General features: G+C 40.8%; 2 protein-coding genes across 2 annotated transcripts in view; one reads left to right on the top strand and one right to left on the bottom strand.

The window, feature by feature from the left end:
- LOC138963656 (phospholipid-transporting ATPase ABCA3-like) overlaps positions 1–10074 on the bottom strand; it is a 39450-nt gene extending 29376 nt beyond the window's left edge. The window contains 7 exon segments of the mRNA XM_070335503.1: positions 1457–1611; positions 1877–1997; positions 3139–3267; positions 4514–4695; positions 5725–5898; positions 7010–7247; positions 9845–10074. Of these exon segments, the coding sequence (XP_070191604.1) occupies positions 1457–1611; positions 1877–1997; positions 3139–3267; positions 4514–4695; positions 5725–5898; positions 7010–7247; positions 9845–10057 (1212 nt within the window). The 5' untranslated portion in view covers positions 10058–10074.
- Positions 1–27978, top strand: part of LOC138963942 (uncharacterized) — a 180010-nt gene that overhangs the window by 51199 nt on the left and 100833 nt on the right. The window lies entirely within an intron of this gene.

The raw sequence follows: 27978 nt of genomic DNA, 5'->3' as shown, positions 1-27978 counted from the left end.
AGACGTCACGCTCGTCTCCGCGAAGATTGCGACCGTATAGTGTTGAACCTATTTCTGTAATTCTGAGCACATTACTAGAGTAAACATAACATATCTATATATTTTTGAATTCAGGAGAAGATGAGGAATACAATGCATTCATTGTTTAATCTGTTACTGAAAATTCGATTTTAATTACACCTTTAAATAAGCAAACTAATTACTTAATTTTTACGATTTCGCGCTGAAATGCAATACCATAATCCCAACTTCGTCGAACATTGCTTTACCAAAATTTGGTTGGAAAATTAGGGCATGGCAGTGCCGCCTCAATTTCAGAAAAAATCCGGATGTGACGTCATCAAAGACATCTATTCAAAAAATTATAACCAGGTCTAAGGATATCATACCCAGAAACTCTCATGCGAAGTTTCATGAAGATTGGTCCAGTAGTTTTCTTAGAATCACTTTACACACACACACACACACACACACACACACACATACACACACACACACACACACACACACACACACACCATGACCCTCGTTCCGATTCCCCGTCTATGTTAAAACATAAAGTCAACATGTGACTAAATGTAAAAAACACAAAAGAAACCAGTTTTGGTAAATTCTTCATCGGCAGCCTGTCGATGACTTCTTCATGATGGTAAATTAATGACGAGTAAGGAATGACGGCACGTGATGTACAGTATCTTTTCATGATGGATATAAAGAATATTACATGGCTTCCTATGTGATACCAGTTTTACACGAGTGGTGTTCTTAAATATTAAACTGCGAGCGAAAGCGAGCTATTCAATATTTGTAAAAGACAACGAATCATGTAGTATTCTGTTTATCCTACATACTGTACTTGCATGTCTTTTGCTACAAACGTCCCTCAGTCGAATTGAAGACGCTTCAAATGGAACCTGTATCTCTTCGAAAGCCTCTTGTAATCTTTGACCTCAAAGCAAAACGTCTTCACTCTAGAAAGCATATCGTGACGTGTACGTTCTTAAAATTCTTCCCAGAATGACGTTTGTCTCGGTGACTCGGCATCAATGGGCAGTGGAAAATCAGGTTCCTGCCAGACACGACCTCTTCACATGAACTGTGGAGAGAACGATACTGTTATGACATGAGTGGTATTTCACACGTATGTAGGATAATTGCTTTATTACATCTGGACCGTGTCTGCACTGCGAAGAAAATAAACAAGCAAAACAAACAGAGAAGAAGTCAAGAGCACGCTGGAAAAGTGAAGAGAAACGTGTTTTGTTTTCTTACGTCCTCTGAACCTTGTAAAACTGTTGAGTACGAAGAGATAAAAATCGTATGCAGCTATGTGCTGACCCAAATTCACAGGTGGATGGAGCAGTGAATGCTGGGACGGGGCGGTGTAAGAGCACACCAGACAAGGAACAGGTGTTATGACAGTACCAAAGAAAAAGAAGAAAAAACATGTGCTGACCCTTGCGAAGAAGTCCAGGTGCTCTTCAACGGTCATTGCATCGAAGAGAATGTTGTGTTGAGGACAAAGGCCAAGGTCATGTCGAATGGTGTCCATGTCGCTGCGAATGTCAAGACCGTTGATGATTGCCGTGCCGGACGAGGGTGGAAGGAATCCTTGAAATTTCAAAATGTCAAAGATTTAATTTCTATGAACAATAATTGTTTTATGTAAAAAGCAGTTCAAAATAATTATATATCTTATAGCAAGATACATGGTGCAGCTATTGGCAATCTCTCATTATAACTCCATTAGTGATTCGAATCGAAAATCAAAAACAGACAAACAAATAAACAGACAAACAAATAAACAAACAAAAATACACAAAAACTGCACGTGGGAGTTTCAACCCACGAACGCTGAAAAAGTAGAAGTGTATACCTGTGAGCATGAACATGGTGGTTGTCTTCCCTGCACCGTTGTGTCCCAACAAGACAGTTATCTGCCCTTCGTACATCTTCAGGGACACGTTGTTGACGGCCACCTTGTTCTTCCCAAACTCCTAATGTAACACATGACAGGTTGACTGATATTATTGATATAATATTTTATTTGTATTTTTGTCCAAAATATGACAATGTACACAGATCGAGACAGTCGAGGTGAACAATGACTGTCGAGATTGTGTAAAATCTAATATTTTGGTCACGGCCACCTTGTTCTTTCCGAATTCCTAAAGCAACACATGACAGATTGGCTGAAATCATTGATATTATCTTTTATTGGGTTCTTGTAATATGTTATACGAGCGTATGTAGCCAATTATTTATTTCTTCTTCTGTCTTTCTATCTGTCTGTCTGCCTGCCTACTTGCCAGCATGTTTGTCGGTCTGTCTGCCTGTCTGCCTGTCTGTCTCAATTTCTTTCGTTCTCGCTTCCTATCTTCTTTCTTTCGTTCTTCCTTTTGCCTTTCTTTCTTTCTTTCTTTTTTAGATTTAGTCAAGTTTTGACTAAATGTTTTAACATAGAGGGGGAATCGAGACGAGGGTCGTGGTGTGTGTGTGTGTGTGTGTGTGTGTGTGTGTGTGTGTGTGTGTGTGTGTGTATGTGAGAGCGATTCAGAGTAAACCCCACTTAACCGATTTTCATGAAACTTTACATGAGAGTTGCTGGGAATGATATCCCCAGACCTTTTTTCATTTTTTTTTTATTAATGTCTATGATGACGTCATATCCGGCTTTTTGTAAAAGTTGAGGCGGCACTGTCACACACTCAATTTTCAATTAAATTGATTGAAATTTTGGCCAAACAATCTTCGACGAAGGCCGGACTTTGGTACTGCATTTTAGCTTGTAGGCTTAGACATTAATTAATGAGTTTGGTCATTAAAAATCAGAAAATAGAAATTAAAATTGTTTTTTTTATTAAACGATCCAAAAGCAATTTCATCTTATTCCTCGTCATTGTTTGATTCCAAACACATATAAATATGTTTATATTCGGATTAAAAACAAGCTCTGAAAATTAAAAAAATATGAAAATTATGATTTAAAATTAACTGTCCGAAATCGATTTTAAAACAATTTCATCTTATTTTTTGCCAGTTCCTGATTCCATAAACATATAGATATGATATGTTTGGATTAAAAACAAGCTCAGAAAGTTAAAAAAATAGAGATACAGAAAAGCGAAGAGAACTGACCTTTCTCAGCTTGTCTACACTGATGCCAGCCTTCAGTCCCTGAGGCTCACTTTCAAAGTGCTCGTCGTCTGTATTGAGAGCAAGGCCGGTGTTCTTGTATTGAGGCGTCAGTCCGCACCAGTAGCTTTTCTGTTGATAAATAAAGAATGAAAAACCAAGGAAGGTTATTTAGCCGCCTTTAAGTATAAAGCGGCTATTAGGTTTCATTTATTGGAACGTTCAGTCATTGACAAAACGAAATATTCCCTGAGACTTCAAAGCGGATATACACACTACTTGTTATACTACATAGGTGAAAGAGACCACCCATGACATAAAAAACCCAAACACTCCCACGTTAGCATATCATGCACATGAGGTTGTCTCAAGCTGGTCCGACAGGAACCTTATGTTACACTGCTCATGACACTTTGCTTTTGACGCAACACATGTTGTGTTAAATCGGAGGCACGTAAGTTTGAATATAATGCATTATGCACAGCACTTAAATCCAGACGCACAGACACATTACCATATCAATATTTTACATTGCAGGATTTCATTATTAATGGTGGAAAAATAACAGCAAAGTTTATTAGAGCATGTTTAGTTGATCTTGATGTCTAGATTCCGAGTGCCTGTGATTTTTGGAAACGAAAACATAATGTAGATTTGGATAAAAGAAACTGGTTATTGGCTGTTAACAGCACAAAAGAAGAAAGATGACGTCTGCTGCACTGGAAATTATTACATAGAATATATCCAACCAATATTTTATTAAACAAAATGGAATTACGAACATCGAATAAATGTGAATTTTGTAATGAATTAGACACTCTTGAACATTTCTTTTTTAGTTGCCAAGAGGTGATGAAGGGTTGGAAAATATGTAAAGATTTTGTTTATAAGAAAATACATGTTGCCATTATTTTGAATGAAGAAAATGTATTTTGGGGTTATTTTAGGGAAAGTTTGAAAAATGATTATATTTATTTTGTGAATTATTGTATTTTAATCACCAAAATGACCATTGGAAAATTTAAATATGGGAAAAAGTTAGATTTGGGTGTATTATTGGAAACTGAGCTGAACATTAGGAAGAAATTTATGTTATGATTATTTTTATTTATTTTCTTAAACATATTAGTTTACTGATAAAATTTGTTGATTTAAAAATGTACACATTTGACTGAGAAAGGAAAAGACCTATGAAGAAGGTTTGCTCCAAGCCACACACGAAAAAAAAAAAAATTAAATAAAAAAAATAAGGCAAAAAATAATTGTAGTTGCAAACCTGCATGCAACTGAGGTTAAATAAAAAGAAAAAAAAAGAAAAAAAAAAGAAAAAAAAATCGGAGGCACGTATCTCATTAAGTGTTTTGTTTTCTTGGCTTACCGTAAAGGGAAAATAAAATGGTTTGGGTACACCAAATTCGCCGGGCCAGACGTTGTCCAGGTACCACGTGACAGTAAGGTGGATAGCCGAGTCTACCAACAGCATAATCAGGACATCCTGGAAGCTAAAGTTGTCGTCAGAAATAGCGGGTTCTGCTATTTTGCTCCAACTGATTCCCTCGCCTGGAAGTACGTTATTCGACAAGAAAATGAATCGGTCATAGCCATAATTCCAATACATGATACTTTTCTGAAGAGCAAAAATTCGGGAGAAAAGAATCTAAATCATTCAAATCTTCTTCTTCTTCTTCTTCTTCTTCTTCTTCTTCTTCTTCTTCTTCTTCTTCTTCTTCTTCTTCTTCTGCATTCGTGGGCTGAAACTCCCACGTACACTCGTGTTTTTGCACGAGTGGAATTTTACGTGTATGACCGTTTTTACCCCGCCATTTAGGCAGCCATACGCCGCTTTCGGAGGAAGCATGTTGGGTATTTTTGTGTTTCTATAACCCACCGAACTCTGACATGGATTACAGGATCTTTTCCGTGCGCACTTGTTCTTGTGCTTGCGTATTCACACGAAAGGGGATAAGCCACTAGCAGGTCTGCACATAAATTGACCTGGGAGATCGGAAAAATCTCCACACTTAACCCACCAGGCGGCCGCGGCCGGGATTCGAACCCTCGACCTTTCGATTAAGAGGCCGACGTCTAATAACACCCCGCCACAGCGCCCGTCAAATCAAATCGAATTCAACTTGAGAAGTTACAGTGGTGAAGCATATAACAAAAAGACAGACAAAACACTACAACAGTCTTAACATTCGAATACACAAGTACTATAACTAGTAACATTATTCTTAACAAAACACCTCATCCTACACAGAAATGTTACTCACCAGTACCGACGTAGAGACCGATGACCATCCCTAGAGCCATGGCTGAGTTGAAGATTAAGCCCAGTCTCTCTCTCTCTCTCTCTCTCTCTCTCTCTCTCTCTCTCTCTCTCTCTCTCTCTCTCTCTCTCTCTCTCTCTCTCTCTCTCTCTCTCTCTCTCTCTCCCTCCCTCCCTCCCTCCCTCCCTCTCTCTCTCTCTCCGTCTCTCTCTCAGTTTCTCTCTCTCTCCCCCATCTCTCGCATTCTCTCTCTCTCCCTCCTCCTCTCTCTCTACCCCCCCCCCTCTCTTGTTTTCACAGAAGCGTTATATATACTCACCGGTTCCGACGTAGAGTCCGATGACCTTCATACCCAGAGCCATGGCGGAGTTGAAGAGCAGTCCTACGGCCATCTTTTCGCTGTACGTCGTGGTCTCGTAGTGTTGATTGAGGAAGATGTAGGGAATGTACAGCCCGAAGTACACTAGACCGCCCACCACCGCAGCGATGTTGGCTGGGGGGGATAAGAGAGATAACATAATTATTTGGTTGCTTAGTTTCTTGCTTTAACGTCTCAAATGAATTGGTATCTCAAATTATGGGGGAAAACCCCGGCAAACATATAGACTGCTAAAGTACCACAATTCAGAACACAAAAACAAGATTGGTAGATTATTGGAACGTTTAATTTATTGCAAAACAAAACGTTACATTCACTGTACTTTGTGCTTCGCAAAGTCTCCTTTCCGAAGCTGGCTGCAAAAAGGTTTGGCCCTGAATGTTAGCTAAAAAGTCTTCGCGAAGTCGAATTCGGGCTCAAATAGACATATATGCGTTAAAATCTCGCCAGAAGAAATTGTCATGTGCATGTACGTTAGGATCACCACCATCAGCTTATTATAACTTGTTGAATTAAAACAACAAACTTGTTTTGGATTGTATCAATGAATGATAGATGGAAATACTTTTAACGCAAGAGAGGCAACAATACACCACATTTGCGCTGTCCTGAGCTCTTGCACGAATGTTTACTCGTACATTTATAGATCAATATGTTTGTTAGGTTGTGTTTGTCTTTTATGTGAAATTGTGCGTGTTTCTCTCCAATGTACCTGTTGTCGGCAAAAGCCACGGTGAGCAAGGCTTTGACAACAGAAACAGAGTTTTAAAGCCGAACATTCGTCTCCAGAAGACCAAGCCTTGCTATAGTAGTAGAAAAGTGTCCCATCATTATGTGTAGCAAACATCTGAGACTGCAGTTGATAACGATCGATTCATTTAAATTGTGTATTGTGTACGTGATTGTGTTTCCATTTATTTAAAGTTTATTTGTTTTTAATGTGTATTGTTGCTGTTATACTAAGATTACTTTATTTATGATTGATTTAAGGCGCTTATGTTGTGTATTGTTGCTGCTATTAAGATTATTATATTTAAGATTGTAAGGCGCTTAGAACTATTTTAAGATTTGCGCCCTATAAATACCCTGATTATTAGTAGTAGTAGTAGAAGACCACAGAAATAAATGTAGACACCGGATGTACACGTATTACAGGCTCGAGAAAACAGAGCTAAATCTGTCGAGGCCGCGATGTTGGTCTTTAACTTTCTACCCATCCACCGACCTTTTTGGATCACGGAGCTCATCATGAAACAGTAGGTAACGATGGCAACGGCATAGACAAGCATGAACACGAAGAACAGTGTGATGTCGCTGTTTCCTATGGCAGGACCGTTGTCACTGAAAGACACCCCCAGAAAGACCGTGTAGATTGCCATGGTGATGACCATGAAGATCATGCAGGTGAAGAACCAGGCCGCCCAGTGCGCTGAAGGCAGCAGTCCCATCAGCTTCATGGATTCCTGTACATAGCAAATCAGAAAAGACCAATCTATTTGTCTTTGTAAGCGCGAAAATAAACCTCCGACAACGTTAAATTGTACTGCTCAGTTATATGAAAATCGTTTATCTCACAAACGTTAATTTTCAAACTTCTGTTTTTCCCAGATATTGCTCGCTGCAACACTTTGGGTTTTTTGTAAGCGCTTCAGTACTAAAGTACAGAAATAGGGCATTCTTGTTTAACTCACTGTTGTAAAATGAGCATGAACTACACTACACAACACAACACAACACAACACAACCCAACACAACACAACACAACACAACACACCGGCCCCCGTGGCGCAGTGGTTAGCGCATCGGACTGGTTCGAATCCCATAAGGGGAGCGTGGGTTTTTCGAGCTTCGGTCGAGCTTCGGTCGGCTCCTACCCAGAGTGGAAGTGCTAAAGTTCCAATGGGAAGGCTGGGATCACACAGATCACTTCACGAATGAAAACTTGTCTCGATTCTTGTGACCCTTCCTGCTCAGGGCTCTCATGGTGACCTTGGTCCCGGTGTTCCTGTTCCAGCCATCCCGCTGCAAGCCTGCTCCAGGGGGGTCGACGGAAGGACGCAGTGGCGGTCTGCTCTCTGAGGAGACGCTCACTCAGTCTGGCTCCGCGACTTAACAGTCAGTGTCCTAAGTAGAGGGCTTAGTAGGTAGCGGTGCCTGTGTCCCTTGCCAGGAACAGGACCAATACTGAACACCGTCGAAGTGACTCAGCAGCAGTGCAGTGTCATCTTCCGAGGGTAGCCTGTCGCAGCGGCCTGACATCCTTCCCTGGAGTGTCTGTAAAATTAGTGAGGGTGCCCAGGTGTCTGACCAACATTGGGGGCTCATTGATTCGACAAAGTCTGGCGGTGGAACGAAGTTCAGGGGTGGATGTTGCAGTGAGTGCTGGGACAGGGCGGCGTGGGAGCATTCTGGGAGAAGGAACAAGCGTCGGGACAAGCAAAAAGAGAATAAAACAAAATTAAAAAATAAATACATAAAGAAAAGAGAGAAGAAAAAGAGAAAGAGAGAAAAAAAGAGGAAGAGAAGAGATGAGAGAGAAGAAAAAGAAGAGGAAGAAGAAGGAAAAAACAAAACAAAACAAAAACACAACACAAACACAAACAGTCATTGTTCAGCTCGACCACTGTCGCGGTCTCGGAGAAACACTGACTGTCTCGATCTGTGAAATAGTGTCATAATTTGGTCAAAAGGAGAAATCAACTTTATATCCTATTGGAGCAACAAGTGTACATTTCAAATAAACAGGGGTTTTGGCTGCACTACTCACACCGGGAGATAAGTCTTTCAATGTCTATCATTTGTACAGACTATATCTGTTATAAATCAAAATCACCGAATGCATTAACTTAATCTAGGCCATCTTTCTTGTTTTTTTAAATCTAAATTGTGGAACGTTGGCAGTGTATTTGTTTTTGTGGATTAAGGCCATAATGATTTCACCTTAAAGTTATTACAAAAAAAATCACTGGATGCATGAAATTAACCCAGGCCATAATGATTCACCTTGAGTTTTCGCTCGGTCTTGTACACGCTGCCCTTGGTGTATTGGATGCAGGACAACAGGGCGAAGGAATAGGGTTCCAACAGGAATCACTCACTTATGCTCGCATTTCAATATTGTTTTAAAACACCTCGTGTAAATCTGACATGACACAGCAAGCCATGTAGGATACTTTATATCATATTCACCTTAAGTTTTCTCTCCTTCTCGTGGTGTAGCGAATCACTCACCTTTGCTCGCATTTCAATATTTTTTAAATACACCTCGTGTAAATCTGATATAACGTAACAAGCCAAGTAGTATTCTCTATATCATATTCACCTTAAGTTTTCTCTCCTTTTTGTACACGATGCCCTTAGTGTACCGAATCGCTCGCTTTCGCTCGGATTTCAATATTTACCAAAAACAAGCTCATGTAAATTGGATATAATATACGTAACAAGCCAAGTAGTATACTCTATATCAAATTCACCTTAAGTTTTCTCTCCAAGCCAAGTAGTATACTCTATATCATATTCACCTTAAGTTTTCTCTCCAAGCCAAGTAGTATACTCTATATCATATTCACCTTAAGTTTTCTCTCCAAGCCAAGTAGTATACTCTATATCATATTCACCTTAAGGTTTCTCTCCTTCTCATGCACGATGCCTTTGGTGTACCGAATCGCTCGCTTTCGCTCGCATTTCAATATTGAACAAACACAGCTCTTGTAAATTTAATATGACACAGCAAGCCATGTTGTATTCTCAATTTATTATTCACCTTGCCCTTTGTGTATTGGATGAAAGACAACAGGATGAAGGCCGGAATCGCTCGCTTTTGCTCGCATTTAATTTTTTTGTTAAAACACCTCGTGTAATTTATCTGACATGACATAGCAAGCCAAGTAGTATTCTCTATATCATATTCACCTTAAGTTTTCTCTCCAAGCCAAGTAGTATTCTCTATATCATATTCACCTTAAGTTTTCTCTCCAAGCCAAGTAGTATTCTCTATAATTACCATATTCACCTTAAGTTTTCTCTCCAAGCCAAGTAGTATTCTCTATATCATATTCACCTTAAGTTTTCTCTCCTTCTCGTGCACGATTCCCTTGGTGTATTGGATGACGGGCAGTATAAAGGACAGCATAATGAAGGCTGGCATTATCTCCATCAATAATGTTGCCATGCCGTCCTCGACGTAAGGGGGATAGGGCATACGGTTGGTCTGCCACCTCACGCTCACGTTCTGACCGCTCCATTCCTCCACCACAGCGCTGCCCACCAGCATCTGGAGCTTGACCACTTCCCTGTAATCTGCGTGGAGGTGAACATGAGATAGATGAATGAGATAAGTGAACGCATAGATATATACATTGGGCGGCCACCTGAACTTCTTTGTTTGGCTTGTCTTTTTCTTGAATTTTTTAATTTATATATAACATGTATATATATGTACCTTTCAAAGTCAAAACAAAATGTAGTAGAATAGATCTGGCACCTGTGAAGGGACACTCTTTTCTCTCTCTCTCTTTTGCTCTGCAAAGAGATTTTGACAAATCTCAGAAGAAAGTATCTGCTGACTTTCAATTGGTTTTTTTTTTTTTTACAACTTCTGATATTTTATTAATTGGCGCTCTCTCTTTTGCTCTGCTAAAAGATTTTAGCAAATCTCAGAAGAAAGTCTCTGCTGACTTTCAATTGTTTCTTTTATAACTTTTGATGTTATATACATATGACACAAGGGGAAAATGTACCTTGACATTAAAGGCCAGTCACTACCGAGTGGGTGTGTCGGAAACACGTGGAAAGGATTGGTTGGATGGTGTTTATTGTTATTGTCTCTTCAGCATCAAAAAAGAAGAAAGGTAGGTTGTCTGAACGTTTGTTATTGACAAAACAATACATTCACAAATATATCGACCCAACGGCCTTTAAAGTGCACAGACAAACTCTTTGTTTCGTTTTTGGATTGTTTCTTCAGCAGTTAATGCTATTCGAGCCCGATGCAAGTTTGTTTCCTTTGTCAGTTTTGTGGACAGGAAACACGTGGGCATTGCTAGACTCACTAGAAGCAAGGGTGTTCACCCGTTCACAACTCATACAAACCCGACATCATTATTTTCAGGATTTGACTATTCACCTCCAACTGAGGAGCAAACAGCAACACTGTCATCCTTGACTGAACCCCCCCCCCCCCCCCCCCCCAGAAAAAAACACTTCTCACCAGGATCTAACTGTAACCTTGGCCCCATCTGAAAGTCGGGCAGAAAGCCCCGTGTGTTCCATTGATCGTTGTACTCGCTGTCCTGACGGATGACAAGGTGAAGGTCGGGGCTCAAGCTCACCTGAATGGGGTTGCTTCCTCTGAACACTACCGCCATCTTCATTTTCTCAGAGTTGATCTTGTGGTACGCCTTGAGGTCCGCCTCGGTTGCGAATGGTTTTAGTTCTGGGGGTCATGAAATGCACAAAGGAGGTTTAATCAATTGATTCTTGGCCCTTTATAGACGGTTTTTGGAATCACTCCGTCGGGTTTGAATGGGTTGTGCAAAACCTCGTGCAACTATTGGATAGGTCAATCACGAGCGAGGGGTGTGAAGGAAACACGTGCGTGTTTCCACGTGTTACCGGCAGACCCCTCGCTAGTGATTGGCCACTCCAATAATTGTACGAGGTTTTGCAAGTAAATGTCACTCACCCACAACCCATAAAAACCCGACGGACAACAGCAACAATAACAATATAGTAATGTTTTTAAAGACCCGACGGACAACAGCAACAACAACAATATAGTAATGTTTTCGTATGTCTAGATTATAAACCCGGCATCACCCTTGCGCTTGTTTGTATATATTAGACAGATCTAGATGTGGAACTTGTCAGCACGTGTACGGTAACGCGTACGAGTATAGGACTCATCAAATCTTATTTTTATGTCACGCGTGTGCCAAGATCTACACGTCTTGCAGGGAGCAAAACAACGTGTAGGACTATGGATGACTGCATTGTGAACATTGGAGAAAAGTGAGTTACGGTCAAGCATCATCTAGAACAATTCTCCGAGACGTGTAAGGGTGACGTCATTATCTACACGTACGCGTACACGTCTTGGCTACACGTTCGCTCACCTATACTACCCGTCATAAAAAAAAACTAGTAATGCTGCGTCGCCCAAAACAAATAACGGTTTTGGGTGTGACGAAACAAAGAACAGGGCCGGAGTGCTATGTTAATTATGAGCAGTTCTTCCACACCCGTTTAAAAAATATGACACTACCAGCATGTTCCCGCATATTGAGCCAGAATTTTTTGCTTTGGCAAATCGACGTTGCAGTTCCGGAGCAAATGATCAAAATTACTTTGCGAATTTGCGTTCAAACATGTTTTTCTCATAATATAACGATGCACAGGTCGAAAATATGGCCAAGAACAAATATATGGTAGTTCGAAGAAAGAAGAATAACAACATTCTTGTCCAATACGACTTGCAATTCACCGTGTGCGCTGTAAAATCTCCCTACCTTCAAAGCAGACGAAAAGCAGACATCTTCATTTACTTCCAAGGGAGAAATCGTTGATCATAAAATCTTGCAGGACCCAAACATACTTCTCCACGCTTTCTTTTCTTTTCATATTCAGTTGCTTCGCAAAACTGAATAGAGTGTCATTGGTTTTCTCAACTTGTGTCAAGTCAGTCTAAACGACCGCAGAACACAGAACTGGGAAATGACACTGATTGAAATACGAAAGATCTCCGATAACGACAGTATAAATGACGTCATCTGGTCACACCTATCTCGAGAAATAAGCGTTGCTCAGAACCAGCGCCCTTCCATTATAGGAAGATGCGTGTGATGGCAGATCTTTCTGATGAGGTTGTTGATTGTAAAACCAATCATATGACCAAAAAGGCCATTCCTTCCCCTACCTTATTCAGAAAACAGATTGCATTACGTAGTGTCTATACAGTGCGATCTACAACACAGACCCCACCCAACATTAAATTCGCAAAATCAAGGTTCCCGCGTTAAAATTGACCAAAAATCAGAACTTGTTAAACAAAACATGTTCTGCATGTCAGTAGGAAGAGCAATGTATTTTGCATCCAAAAACAGGCAGTTTTGTTCATATATCTTATCTAACAATGATACTATGGCGTGCTGAATGGTGTAGGTGTCATTTCTCTGAGTAGCCGTAAAAGGCGGTTTTTGAGGCCGTTTTAGTGGGTATAACAATAACAATAACAATAACAATAACAGCACTTTATTGTCCATTAAAATATTACATAAAAATGGAAATTTTTCTTCGGCACACCCTGTCTGCCTGTAAACGATTATAAGGCCCAAAAAAAAAAATTGTCTGTTTAGGGTAACATGACCAAAAAAAGTAGGGTCGGTAGGTAGGTAAAGTTGTTTTTTTTTTTTTTTTTTTTTTTTTTTTTTTTGGTGTAAATGCTATGTTGGCTGAACATTCACTTCTTATATTTGATGAATACATGTTTCAAAACTAACGTATAAATAAAACAGAGAGAAAGGGAGAGAAAGAAACGCCAAATGTCTCTTTTTAGCATTTTTACCTCTTTTTTTTTCTTTTTTTTTTTAAATAAAAAAAAAGTTTTTGGGTCGGCGCCAAATCGATAGGGTCGGTCGGGTTACCCTAAACAGACAATTTTTTTTTGTTGGCCTAACAACAATTGTACAGGACGACACACATAAAACATAAAACATAAAAGGGATACAATCAAATATGATATTGCACTATGTAAATTTACCCTCTCATATCACAGGAGTTGGGTTTCACAGCCGAGTAATCACATTACAAATATTTCCCACACACCTTCACATGTACACATTGTTTGTTTTTTCCCAGCCGACCAGCCTCTACGTGATGCGAGAAGAATTTAAAATGGTGACTGCAGAAGGCAGGAATGACTTTTTAAACTGGTTTTTGCGTGCGAAAGGGACCTTATAACGTTTACCTGAAGGGAGAATTTCGAAACAGGGGTTGAGAGGATGGATCGGATCACGGACAATTTTGAGAGCTTTCCGCTTAATGGCAGCTTCGTAGAGACTGGTCAGCTGTCGTTGGGGTTGCCCAACAAGCTTGCTAGCCGTCGCAACAATGCGGTGGAGTTTAGCTTTGTTTTTAACATTTGTGGTACCATACCATGTCACAATGTTAAAAGTCAGTATGCTTTCAATCAAACTGCGATACACAAGTTCCATAACACTTTGATTGACATTAAAATATTTAAGCTTCCTGAGACAAAGAACGGTACATAACTCCTCGACGCATTGCCTTAATACTTACGGTGGTTCGTGCTAACACATGTCGTAAATTACATACACAATTTTTTGTCATTTTAGACATTGGTTCTGCTGTTATTTGACTCGACAGAAAGAGTTCTAACTTGACGGTAGGTCTTTGCTGACTCGTGGAAAAACATAATTTGTTGTAATCGTCAAGAACAATAACAGATGCGCCACACACTCAAATTCCATGTACATATTTTATCAGACATGGGTGATGTGATGATTTTAACGCGAAAGTATTTTTTAAGGTGACTCTTCTGCACTAATCGTCATAAAAAACTAAACACATACAATGAGCTGTATAACTGTGTGATGCGGCCAGTTATAGTAAAACCAAGTATATTGCCAGAAAGGTAACTTATTCCCCTACCGTTTGAAACAAAGAGTTTTATGTTTCATCAATTAGTGCTTATGCTGTGTACCGAAGACATAGGACGCCCGCCACAATCAAATTCGCAAAAACAAATTTCCAGACACTAAAATACCAAAAAAATCAAAATAAGCAACAGTGACCCTGTTTTGGATCTTAAATTAACTGGCTGCATCACAAAGTTCTACAGCTAAATATGTATGTGTTTAGTTTTTTATGACGATTAGTGTAGAGCGATGAGCAAAAATGACGGCCTGCGCCTTGCAAAGCTCACTGCTACCATGCTGATTGTCAGTCTTGCAAGAGCATTTTCCAAGAATTATTGTGCACTGTGAACAGCCACAGATAAAAATGTATTACATTTCAGTGCAATTTGAAGCTTTCATTTTTTTCTTAATGCCTGCTTATTTTTATTTGTTTCTGTTCAGTCGGACAAGGTACATCTTTATTTTCAAAACACTTTCTGGCATGTCGCATAACAGCAGAACTGATATCTCCAATGATTTAAGATTCCATGTGTAGTTTACGACAGGTGTTAGCACAGATCATGTAAAGTTTGAAGGCAATGCGTTCAGGAGTTACTGAAATGTACCGGTTTTTGTCTCATTTCCCGCAAATATGACTTCAAAAACTGCCTTGCATGCCTTCTGAGAGGATTGACACCAACACCGTTCAACATGCCATAGCGTCTATGTTAGACAAAATATGTGAACAAAACTGACTGTTTTGGGTGGAGATTGGATTGTTCTGTCTAATGACATGCAGAACACGTTTAGTAACAGTTGTTCGGATTTTTTGTCGATTTTAACGCAGGCACTTTGATTATGAGAATTTGATTTTGGGGGGTGTCTGTATTGTAGGTTCCACTGTATAGACACGACGTCATGTAAACTCAATCTGTTTTCTGAATAAGGTCGCGCTATAGGAAATGAATGGCCTTTTCGGTCACATAATTGGTTTTGCAATCAACAGCCTCATCAGAAAGATCTGCCCTCATACGAATCTGCCTAGTTTTTTTTTTATGACGGGTAGTATAGAACACTGTAATATGCAACCAGTGACTCTTCTCCTGTGTTTGGAAGGCATATGCTCATGTTATTTTGTGTTCACATGGTAATTGTAACTCCTATAACAACGACGCAGAAAAAAGGAAATACACAATAAAATGAAAACATAATGAAGAACTGATAACAAAGAAAGTGGTGGTATTCATGGTCGCTATACCAACCTGTTATGTTGCCACACGCTTTGTCATACGGGTGGATACGCCTGGCCACTTTAGTCATTACAACGAAGAGACTGGAATGGTTGGGGGCAAAACCTAGCTCACATGTCATCAAATCAACTGGGAAATCATTTGTTGGCGTTGTGAACCCATTTTGCATCTCAAAAGTATCCTCTGGTGGGTAGGACAGCTGGTCGTGGTGGAATTGTGGTTCGACCCGAAGCCGGATTAACATGAAAATCACGGCGAAAAACACCGGGAAGAAGATTTCGAACACAGACACGCATTTCTTCCGCCGCTGAAGCAGAAAGTTTTTCCACAGCAGAAGTTTCACTTGTCCCAAAAAGGCAGCCATTGTGTTGCCTAATGGAGATGCGCCGAGACGTGTAAAATGTATTGCACACACACTTGGTAAGTTGAGACTGATGGGTTTATAACATCTTCAACACGGAGTGGGTTAGTCAAGACTGAAGTATTTTACGACTGTTTCTGTACAGAGTTGGTTAGCCGAGACTGATGTGTTCATAACATCTTCAACGTAGAGTGGGGAGACTGAAGTTTTAATAACTGTTTCTGTATACATAGAGTTGGTTAGTCAAGATCGATGAGTTCATGACATCTACAACATAGAGTAGGTTAGTCGAGACTCACTTAATATTTAACAACTCCTTCTGTGCGAATTGGTTAGTTGAGACTGGTGTTCTTCAACGTCAAGCGGGTTAGTCGAGACTTATTTATTTTACAACAGCTTCTGTGCAGAGTTCGTTAGTCGAAACTGATGCGTTCATGAAATCTTCATAATAGAGTTCGAGTTGCTTAGTCGATACTCAGTTACGTATTAACTGCTTCTGTAAAGAATTGTATAGCCGAGACTGATTCGTTCATTACATCTTCAACATAGGGTGGGCTAGTCGAGACTAAGGAATTTACAACAGCGTATGCGTTCATAACGTCCTCGCAGAGAGTGGGTGTTACTCTAGACTGAAGTACACCAACAACTTCTTCTTAACAAAGATGATTCGTCGAAACGGATGTATTGACTGCTGGCTGTAAGACACTAAGATGGTATGCCAATGACTGTTCCGACAAGAAAAACTTATTTAAAAAAAATCGATTAGGTCAACCTAGTGCGTGAGTTTACTGCGAGGTAAAATGATTACATTTCATTTAACAAAAACCACGCCGTAGGAACGGCTGCACTAGGCAAACGACAGGTCAAATCATCTATTATTCATTTACCGAGTTTTAGCTCTGGACGTTAAAGGTACAGTCAGCCTCCCGTTGAAAACAGAATTCTTTTATGATTTAAGAATGTTTGTGTAACAAGCTGTCAGTTTATTATTAGATTTTAAGTTAGGTCTAGCACCAATAACGAGGCGCCTGATTGTTCGTTCGGATAGTCCACGAACATAAATTCTTTGAAAATGTCTCACTCTCGACAGAAAGCAGCCAGGATGTTCCCGTTCGGTGAGCGTTCAAATGGAAGTATGCTTGCACTGTATGTAGAGGCCCAAGGAGCTCTGGTGGTTTACGGGAGGCTTACTGTGCCTTTAATTGGTCTGAACGCAAGTCATAAATTCATGTATACAATCAGAAATTCGTCGGCTGCGAGCCAGTGTTCTTGTCGGCGACGCACTAGTGTTTACACAAAAAACTTTTCAAGTAGATTGACTCAGTTTAGATGGCTTCAGGGGGGGGGGGGGGGGGGGGTGACCTCTTGCACATGTTTTTGGAGTGACAGTCAGTTGCAAGTTATTTTTCTGCGCGCTGAAACATCGATTTGCTATGTATGCCAACGCTTGGTTTGGCTTACTCTTTCTCATTGCTCTGCAATTGTACTCTTTATACTCGCCTATTTGTCCACTTTGAGTAGATTACCCCCTTCATCGTCCTGTGTGGTCACTCCAAAAACATGTGCAAGAGGTCACCACCCTAAAGCCATCTAAACTGAATCAATCGGCTTGAAAAGGTATTTGTTTTATAAACCCTGGCGGGTCACCAACGAGAACACAAGCTCGCAGCCGGCGAATTTCTGATTGTATTCATGAATTTATGACTTGCGTTCGAACCAATGAACTTCCAGAGCTAAAATTCGGTATATATGAATGAATAATACATGATTAAACTGCCGTTCATTAAAGTACTTTTTGACGTAGATGTTTTTCTTAATTACGTCTCAAACTGACAATTTGCACTGAATGCGCAACACACTGGAAAGAAAACTAACCTAAAACACGTGGAGGACTCCCAAACTAAAGAAAACGGGTAGAGGTAAGTTTAAATGAATACGTACGCTTTGCCTCAAGCACTTAGTTTAGACAAGTAAGGACTGTGAAAGACGCTAGATCTGATTTTGGGGGAAAACTCATCTTGGATTTAGGGTCGCACTGGCACGCAGCCGGGGACCTGGCGTTTGCCTAGTGCAGCCGTTCCAACGGCGTGGTTTTTGTGGGGGTGAAATGTGATAATTTTACTTCGCAGTGAACTCACGCACGGCGGCGTAAAAACAACAACACAAAGGAGACAAAGGCGGCGCCCTTGGACACGTCACAAAATCGCTTTAATTTCCTTGTCGTGTTTGAATCCGGATGTCTCTCTGGTCCCATGTATTATGGACAACAAAACAGGACATTTTGATTAACAAAACAAGTCGCGTAAGGCGAAAATACAACATTTAGTCAAGTAGCTGTCGAACTCACAGAATGAAACGGAACGCAATGCAACGCAGCAAGACCGTATACTCGTAGCATCGTCAGTCCACCGCTCATGGCAAAGGCAGTGAAATTGACAAGAAGAGCGGGGTAGTAGTTGCGCTAAGAAGGATAGCACGCTTTTCTGTACCTCTCTTCGTTTTAACTTTCTGAGCGTGTTTTTAATCCAAACATATCATATCTATATGTTTTTGGAATCAGGAACCGACAAGGAATAAGATGAAAGTGTTTTTAAATTGATTTCGACAATTTAATTTTGAAAATAATTTTTATATAATTAATTTTCAGAGCTTGTTTTTAATCCAAATATAACATATTTATATGTTTTTGGAATCAGCAAATGATGGAGAATAAGATGAACGTAAATTTGGATCGTTTTATAAAAGAAATATTTTTTTTACAATTTTCAGATTTTTAATGACCAAAGTCATTAATTAATTTTTAAGCCACCACGCTGAAATGCAATACCGAAGTCCGGGCTTCGTCGAACAATACTTGACCAAAATTTCAACCAATTTGGTTGAAAAATGAGGGCGTGACAGTGCCGCCTCAACTTTCACGAAAAGCCGGATATGACGTCATCAAAGACATTTATCAAAAAAATGAAAAAAAACGTATGGGGATATCATACCCAGGAACTTTCATGTCAAATTTCATAAAGATCGGTCCAGTAGTTTGGTCTGAATCGCTCTACACGCACACGCACACACACACACACACACACACACACACACACACACACACACATACACACACACATACACCACGACCCTCGTCTCGATTCCCCCCTCGATGTTAAAACATTTAGTCATAACTTGACTAAATGTAAAAAGGAGGTAGAGGCGTGAAATTGTATGGTTGCCAACACAAGCGCACTAAATCGAATCGGGTAAAACTATTTTTTATCAACGGTGAACGCATGAAAAGAAGACTGATTAATGCATTTTTTCCCACTATGCCTGAGAAAATAGAGTACGTTACGACACACCTTCGCAAAGCAATTGTTCTGACTGTAAGATTATACCCAGTGCCGGGCGTGATATTGCAGTCATCAATCTACACACACTATTGTTCACAGTGTCACGAGCTAATCCCACAAGTTCATAAATCGTGCCTCTGTTCAGTGCAAGGTATTTCCCACATCCGTTTTGCATTTTGCAAACTGTCCAGAACTAAAACAGTCCGAGATTGAAAGCTCTAGTTTGAAGTTCTTCCTTCATCAACAAACGGTGGCCTGACATCAAAACAATCCAAGTTCAAGACGCCATCTTGAATGACAGTCTGGTCAGAAAGAGCATCTGCCATTTTGTTTTTTATGTGAAAATGCAGTGCAGGCGTACAAACCAGCTCCATCCGTTATCAGATTAAACAGCCAGTTTCTATAACTACTCATTGGCTGCAAATCGTGACCAGGTTTGTACACCAAAAACAACTCAGTCGGTGTGTGCTTCAGTAATCAGTTCGTGAACCCAATACACCGAATGTTGTACCCAGTTCCTTGTAACATTATAGTTCGTGCTCTGCAGCGAATTTTATGGGAACAAAATAAGGCGTAATCAGTTTCTAACTGTTGGCTATTAATTGTGACAAGATTTTCTCATTCTGCACCAGAACCTGTATGCCACAGCCAGTGATTACTACAGTAAACAAGTCGTTGACGTTGTATGCCTTTTTTTCTAATGCAAGTTCTCTTTACCCATTTCGTTCCCAGCAGCGAAAGCTAAAGGTACATAGGCAGAAACAAATATTTGTTTCCCCATGGGCATGGCCCGGGTATCAAACAGCAGCGTTTCGGTCAGACACTTTTGTATTTTCAAGGACATTTTTTTCAGATCAAAAATGGGCTCAATAAATAAATGTCATCAATAAGTGTGTATGACGTACGTAACTGGTCATAGCGTCAAACAATCGCATTCTTCAGGGAAGGTGAGGTCTTGGACCTGTGACGTCATACCCAAACAATGTTCGAAACAATTATCTCCGGGGGGCAGTTGTTGCGGGGCAATTGTCCAAGGGGCAATTAGCCTGCTACCGCTGATTACACCTAAACACGCATACGCCTGGGCAGCGGGACTCTTGTTGTTCCTAGCTGTCCACTGGAAGGAAGCGACCCGAGTTTTCCAGCATTGGCATAATAAAGTCAATTAAGTAGATGTGCAACGCCAAGGCACTGCATACCCCAGCGAAAGACAAACCTCTCTCTCTCTCTCTCTCTCTCTCTCTCTCTCTCTCTCTCTCTCTCTCTCTCTCTCTCTCTCTCTCTCTCTCTGTATGGGGAGGCGTGTCAAGGTCATACCCGTGCGCAGCAAGTGTTGTGAGCTCTGCAAGTTTCTCTAATTTTCAAGGTATTTCCAAAGACATTGCTTCCAAGATTTTGCAAGGTTGTATGTGATGCCATCATGCCTTCGTCAGCACTGGAGTTTCGCTCAGTGTGCGGCGGATTCAACCATGTTTTTATTGGATTCATGTTCAAGAGGGCGAAGAAGAAAGCCGCCATGTTTCTGACTGTATACACACTTCGAAACAGGGTAGACGGTGTCACCTTTGGATTGCTCCTGTCTCTGCTGTTCTGGGGTGGATGGCTCATGCAATGTGGCGACGTGGAGAAGAATCCAGGACCAGGCCCAGAGTTAAGACAGACACGATTGGGTTCCTCACAGAGTACCTCACAGAGCCAGGACCCAACGCTGAAAGACGTCATGACTATGCTCCAAAGTATGAACAGTAAATTTGACGACATGTCGGGCGACGTGAAGAACCTTCGTGAAAGTTATGTGACCTTGCAGGAGGAAGTGAAAGATCTAAAGGAAGAGGTGTCTGAACTTCAGAATCAGAATGGTCAGCTCCAAGAATACAACATAAGCTTAGAAAAACGTTTGGGTGACATGGAGAAGAAAACAGACGATCTAGAATGTCGTTCCAAGCGCAATAACATCATTATTCACGGGATGGAAAGAAGGAAGGACGAGTCATCAGACGAGTGTGAAGCTGTGCTGAAAGAAATGATTACGGACAAGCTTGAATTATCAGAGGACGTGCAGTTTGACAGAGTGCATCGTCTTAGTGCCAAGCCAAACTCACCGGTGATTGCGCGCTGTACTTTCTACCAGGACAAAGTGAAGATGCTGAGAGCAAAACGGAAGCTACAAGGGAGCCAGATCTTCATTGGCGAGGATTTCTCCATGCGCGTGAGGGATATAAGACGCAAGTTGTTACCGCATCTGAAGCTAGCCAGGTCAGAAGGTAAAAGGGCTACGATGGTGTTTGATCACCTTCTGATAGAAGGTAAGAAGCATGTACTGGATGCCGATGGAGAGGTTCTTAAAGAATTAAGATAGGAAGGTGGCCGCCCTGATAGTGATACCACACAAAAAACGAAAAAGACTGTGAATAAGAAAATTGTTCCTGTGGTACGAAATAAGAGGGGAGATAGACCTGAAGCGACACCGGTTTTGACTGAAGCTAGTGCACGTGAATTTTCCGTGACTGGTGACATCACTGTCACAAACTTACGCGCAGGCCAGCCGTGTGCTACGGACAGTGATATTGAAAGTGTTCGTGTCACAGGGGCTCAGTGGCAGACCAGCGAATGTGTTTTGGCACTTGACAGTGGTGAAACGCCGCCGAATGGTGATAGTGACGACAATAGTTCTGTAGACAGCGCTGCTGTAGACGATACCTGTAATCTAGTCTCGGACGCCCAGACAATTATTATGATAGAGGATACACCAAATATAACTGATAATAGAAACGGCTGTGTAACCAATAGGCCTACTGCATTTACCCATTATCGTGACTGTCCAACCCCTCGCACTGCAAAAGACATGGATGATAGCGGCATTTATATTGCTTGTGGTTGGAATGTGTACGAGGATAAAGTTATACATGAAATGGATAGCAGCATTTTATACGATACACGTATGTCTAGCAATGATAGTTGTATGCTTCATATGAACGAGCGTGCGGTCGAGAGTGGGGAGGGGGGAAGTGAGGGAGAAAGTGAAAACGAGAGTGGAAATGAGCAAGAACAGGGTGAAATTGATGGGGGTGGTGAGAATAGTGACGGTGATGACGAGGTGGTGGATGCGTCAAATTTAAATGGCACTGATCGATCTGATGACGTTGAAAATTCTTTTAACTCATTATCTTTTCTTCATTGGAATGTTTGCGGTATCTTGTCAAAATTAGACGATCCCGAGTTTGTCGATTTTCTCTCTTCTTATGACATTGTCTGTCTAGTAGAGACGTTTGTTCTAACTTTCGAGTCATGTCTTTTTAATGACCATACGGTTTTCGTCAAGCCAGCAGTCAAATTGACGCGGCAGGGAAGATGTTCGGGTGGGGTGATATGTCTAATACGGAATAATATTATTCCTCACGTAACACAGTTGGAAAGTGATAGCCACTACTTCCTTTCGTTTGTTCTGCATAAAGAGTACTTTAGGTTCACTAAGGACATTTTGCTTCTCTGTGCATACATCCCACCTGAACATTCACCGTATTATACTGCTTTTGATTTTGAAAATGGAATAAATATTTTAGAATCATGCTTGGCGGATAGTCTTTTGTCTTTGGATGATGCAGATGTAATCATATGTGGTGACCTGAATTCTAGGACCTCGGATATTACACCTGATTACGTTGACGAACAGGATCTATATGTACACGTTAGTAAAGTGGATTTTCTTGAGACAAAAAGGTCCTCCGAAGATAAAATCTTGAACAATTACGGGAAAAAATTGCTTTGTATGTGTACTGGTTTCGGATTGTGTATTCTGAATGGAATGTGTCAAGGTGACCTTCGTGGACGATACACATTTATTTCTGATAGTGGAAGCAGTGTGAATGACTACTTTTTGATGTCTGTAAATCTATTTGAATCAGCTGCGAATAATTGCAAGTTGAATGTTTTAGAGCGTATTGAATCAGACCATATGCCGGTGGAGTTGGTTCTGCATGATAAAAGATGTATGCCGAATGCCATTATGAATGAAGCTGGTTGTGAGGTTGACGAATTTGTTGTCAAATACTGTTGGAAGACTGAATGTGCGGCTGCCTTCTCCTCTTTAATGAATTCAGGTGATGTACAGTACGAACTTGTCAATGCTGCTGCCTTAATTGAGAATGATGTTAACGCCGCACTGAACAAGTTTAATGATGTCATAAAACAGCAAGGTGAATGCATGAAAAAAAGAATGTCAATAGGTGGTAAGTCGTTACAGAGAGAATGGTTTGACCATGAATGTCAAACAGCAAAAAGGCATGTCCGTAAGATGTTACATAAATGTAGAAAATCAAAAGATGTTCTGGATAAAAATATATATTGCATTGCTAGGCGTGAATATAAATACCTGATCGTTATGAAAAAGAAAAGCTATAACGCTGGTCTACTCGCTGACTTGAGCAGCTCAGTAAAATCGCAGAAACTATTTTGGGAAACTATGAAGAAACTTTCACGGAGGAAAACGCAGCCGCGTCATAACATTACTCTAGATGATTGGTTCCAACATTTTAAGAATGTATTAGAGAAGGACACACATGTAGCTATAGTGGACGTCGTTGATGGGGCTGTGGATGAAAATGCTGATGTTAATGATGAAGGAAATGATGATGATGTTGTTGAACATGTATTAGATAGACCGATTTCGAAAGAAGAAGTCACTCTTGCAATTAGAAAGCTGAAGAACGGAAAGTCTGCTGGTCCAGATGGGCTGATTGGTGAGTTTTTCAAGCATTCGGGTGAGGCTGTGGTGATGTTTTTGGTAAGGCTGTTTAATGTCTTGTTTGATAGTGGTTTTTACCCGGACAACTGGAAGGAATCAATAATCTTGCCTCTGTTTAAGAAAGGTCAGATAAATGACACCAATAACTACAGGGGAATATCACTGTGTGATGTCAGCAGTAAATTATATAGCTCCATAATTAATAACAGATTGCAGGAATGGATTAGCATAAATGATATTACTGGTGAACATCAAGCTGGATTTAAAAAAGATCATTCAACAGTTGACCATATCTTTACACTCCTGGCGGCCATTCAGAAACAGTTTACAAATAACAGAAAATTGTATGTCGCATTTGTTGACTTTGAGAAGGCATTCGATTCGATTTCTAGGAAACTTCTGTGGCCTGTACTTATGAAAAACGGTATTAGAGGAAAATTGCATCGTTGTGTGAAAAGCATGTATTTGGATGTGAAAGCTAAAATAAGATGTGGCGCTAAATTTACTGATGTAATCAATTGTACATATGGGGTAAAACAAGGTGATGTATGTAGCCCTGTGTTGTTTTCGTTATTCATTAATGAATTAGCTTTGGAAGTAATGGAAAATGGAAAACATGGTGTGACATTTGATTTTGTTGAATTTTTCATATTGCTTTTTGCTGATGACATTGTATTGCTCTCCACAACTGTTGTTGGCCTGCAAAGACAGCTAAATAATATGTACAATGCAGCTTCTCGATTGGAGTTGAAAGTTAACATGAACAAAACTAATATTATTGTTTTCCGTAAAGGAGGATATTTAGCTAGTTGTGAAAAATGGAATTATGGTGCAGATAGAGTTGTTGTTGTTAACGCTTATAAGTATTTAGGAATATTTTTTTCCACGAGACTCAGTTTTAATGTTTCCTGTCAAGATTTGGTGAGTAGGGGTAAACGGGCAGTGTTTGGTATACTCCGTGTGTTGCACAAGCTAGAGAGTAGTTCTTACACATTGTTTACAAAATTGTTTGATTCTCAAGTCCAACCGATTGTGCAATATGGTGCTGAGATTTGGGCTTTCCAAAAAGGTACTGAAATAGAAAAACTACACTTATTCGCCATGAAACGATTCCTACATGTAGACATGAGAACACCAAACGACCTTGTGTACGGTGAATTGGGAAGATTCCCAATATATCTAAACTCATATGTAAAGTGCATTACATATTGGCTAAAACTAACAAGAATGGATAATTCTAAGATCCCATGTAAAGCATACAAAGTTCTCTATAATTTAGATTGTAATGGCAAGATTACATGGGCGACGGATGTTAGAAAGTGTTTGTTCTCTCATGGGTTTGCAGATGTATGGTACAACCAAGGGGTGGACAGTATTGGTGGTTTTCTAAAATGTTTCAGACAGCGATTGATAGATTGCAGATGGCAAGACTGGAACGACCATATGCAAAGCAGTGATCGATTTTCTACATACAGATTGTTTAAGACCACAAGCAGTACTGAAGCGTATATAGATATGGAAATGAACAGCTATGTGAAAAGTGCATTAACTAAATTCAGGTTCGGTGTATCGGATCTTGCTGTACACAGGTGTAGGTATAGTGTACGGAGTGAGGAAGATTTGTTGTGTCGTCTGTGTAAATTGGCTGAAGAAAATGAAATACATTTTATGTTCTGCTGTCCTGCACTACGTGACCTAAGAGTATTATTGATAAAGCCAAAATATTATAACCATCCATGTATGTACCGATATACTTTGCTTATGTCTACTGGAAATGTCAGTCAAATATCCAAATTAGCACAATATATTTATCAGGGAATGAAAAGATTAATCACTGTGACATGATCTATGTACACATGTATTACTGTTTGATGTATACAAATTTGGGTCATTTATGAAACACAATATTTGCTATGATTATGTTGTATATGGACGCATACCCTTCAGAAGGGGCTCTGGCCTAAAACTGAATAAACTTTCGTATTCGTATTCGTATTCTCTCTCTCAAACACACACACACGAACACACACACACACACACACACACACACACACACACACACACACACATATACCTCAAGTTACACACGTACAAAAATACACACTCACTCACACGCACTCACTCACTCTCTCACACACACTTCATACACACAAAACACATCCCCATACGCACATATAGACAGACGGACATACACACACCTTTACAAACAAACACACATACACACACACATACACTTACGTACACGCACAAACACACTCCCACCCACCCACTCTGCGTCTCTCTCTCTCTCTCTCTCTCTCTCTTTCTTTCTCTCTTTCTCTCCTATACAAACAGACACTCACACACACACACACACACACACACACACACACACACACACAAACACACACACACACTCACACACATACACACACACACACTCACACACACCACACACATACCCCAAGTCACACACGCACACATACACACACTCACTCACTCTCTCACAAAAACTTCATACACACAAAACACACACCCATACGCACATATGGACAGACAGACATACACACCTTTACAAACAAACACACATACACGCACACACACACACGTATGCACACACACACACACACACCACACACACACTCACACACACACACGAGTACAGACTCATGCACGCGTGCGCGCACACACACACACACACACACAAATACACACACACACACACACCCCACACACACTCACACACACACGAGTACAGACTCATGCACGCGTGCACACACCCACAGATACACACACACACACACACACACACACTCACACACACGAGTACAGACTCATGCACGCGTGCGCACACACACACACACACACACACACAAATACACACACACACACACACCACACACACACTCACACACACACGAGTACAGACTCATGCACGCGTGCGCACACACAAACACACACACACCACACACACACTCACACACACACACAAATACACACACACACACACACACACACACACACACTCACACACACACCACACACACACACACACGAGTACAGACTCATGCACGCGTGCGCACACACAAATACACACACACACACACACACCACACTCACACACACACGAGTACAGACTCATGCACGCGTGCGCACACACACACAAATACACACACACACACACAAACAGTAACACTAACACATGTGCACAAAATGAACACAAACACACACACCGCGCGAGAGAGAAAGACTACAGGGAGGCATGACGTCATGATGCATTAATTGACGTCAAAGACTTTCGACCGTGACGTATTCTTCTTACGCGAGCTTTATCCATAGACTTGGAAACTACGGAATTTCTACCCGTCCAAAGCGGCCTTGGGTGGCGTTTGCTCAAAAAATGGGGGCGCCAATTTTACCCACCGTATTTTTGTTAGTATGGTCCCAATTTTTGGTGAACTTCCATCTCCAACTGTGGCCCATTTTCGGGCACAAAGAATCCTTCTTTATCATGTATTATTCGGTATGCACTTTTCTCAAATCGATTACAGTATAGCGTTCACGGGATACCTCCAGCTTCGCTGGGATAAAATGAAATAGTGTCCATTTCTCGTAGGAGGCACTAACACGTACGGGGCTCTTGAGGTGGCACGCACAGAGGTACTGAGGGCAGACCGAGGCAACAGACCGGGCGTTCCCGACGTGGTGCTGGTCCTGACTGACATGACGGAAAGTCCTGGCACCCCGACAAGACCGCTGCGGCAAGCCGAGATGCTCCGAGATGAGGGGGCTGACGTACAATAGACACGAGACTTACGACCTGATCACAGCCATAATTATGTACAATACACCGCGACTATTTCCTGGCTTGGGATACAATACATTCCAG

The sequence above is a fragment of the Littorina saxatilis genome, linkage group LG4 (assembly GCF_037325665.1).
Source record: "Littorina saxatilis isolate snail1 linkage group LG4, US_GU_Lsax_2.0, whole genome shotgun sequence".
Taxonomy (NCBI): domain Eukaryota; kingdom Metazoa; phylum Mollusca; class Gastropoda; order Littorinimorpha; family Littorinidae; genus Littorina; species Littorina saxatilis.
This window is presented reverse-complemented; position numbering and strand designations above follow the sequence as displayed.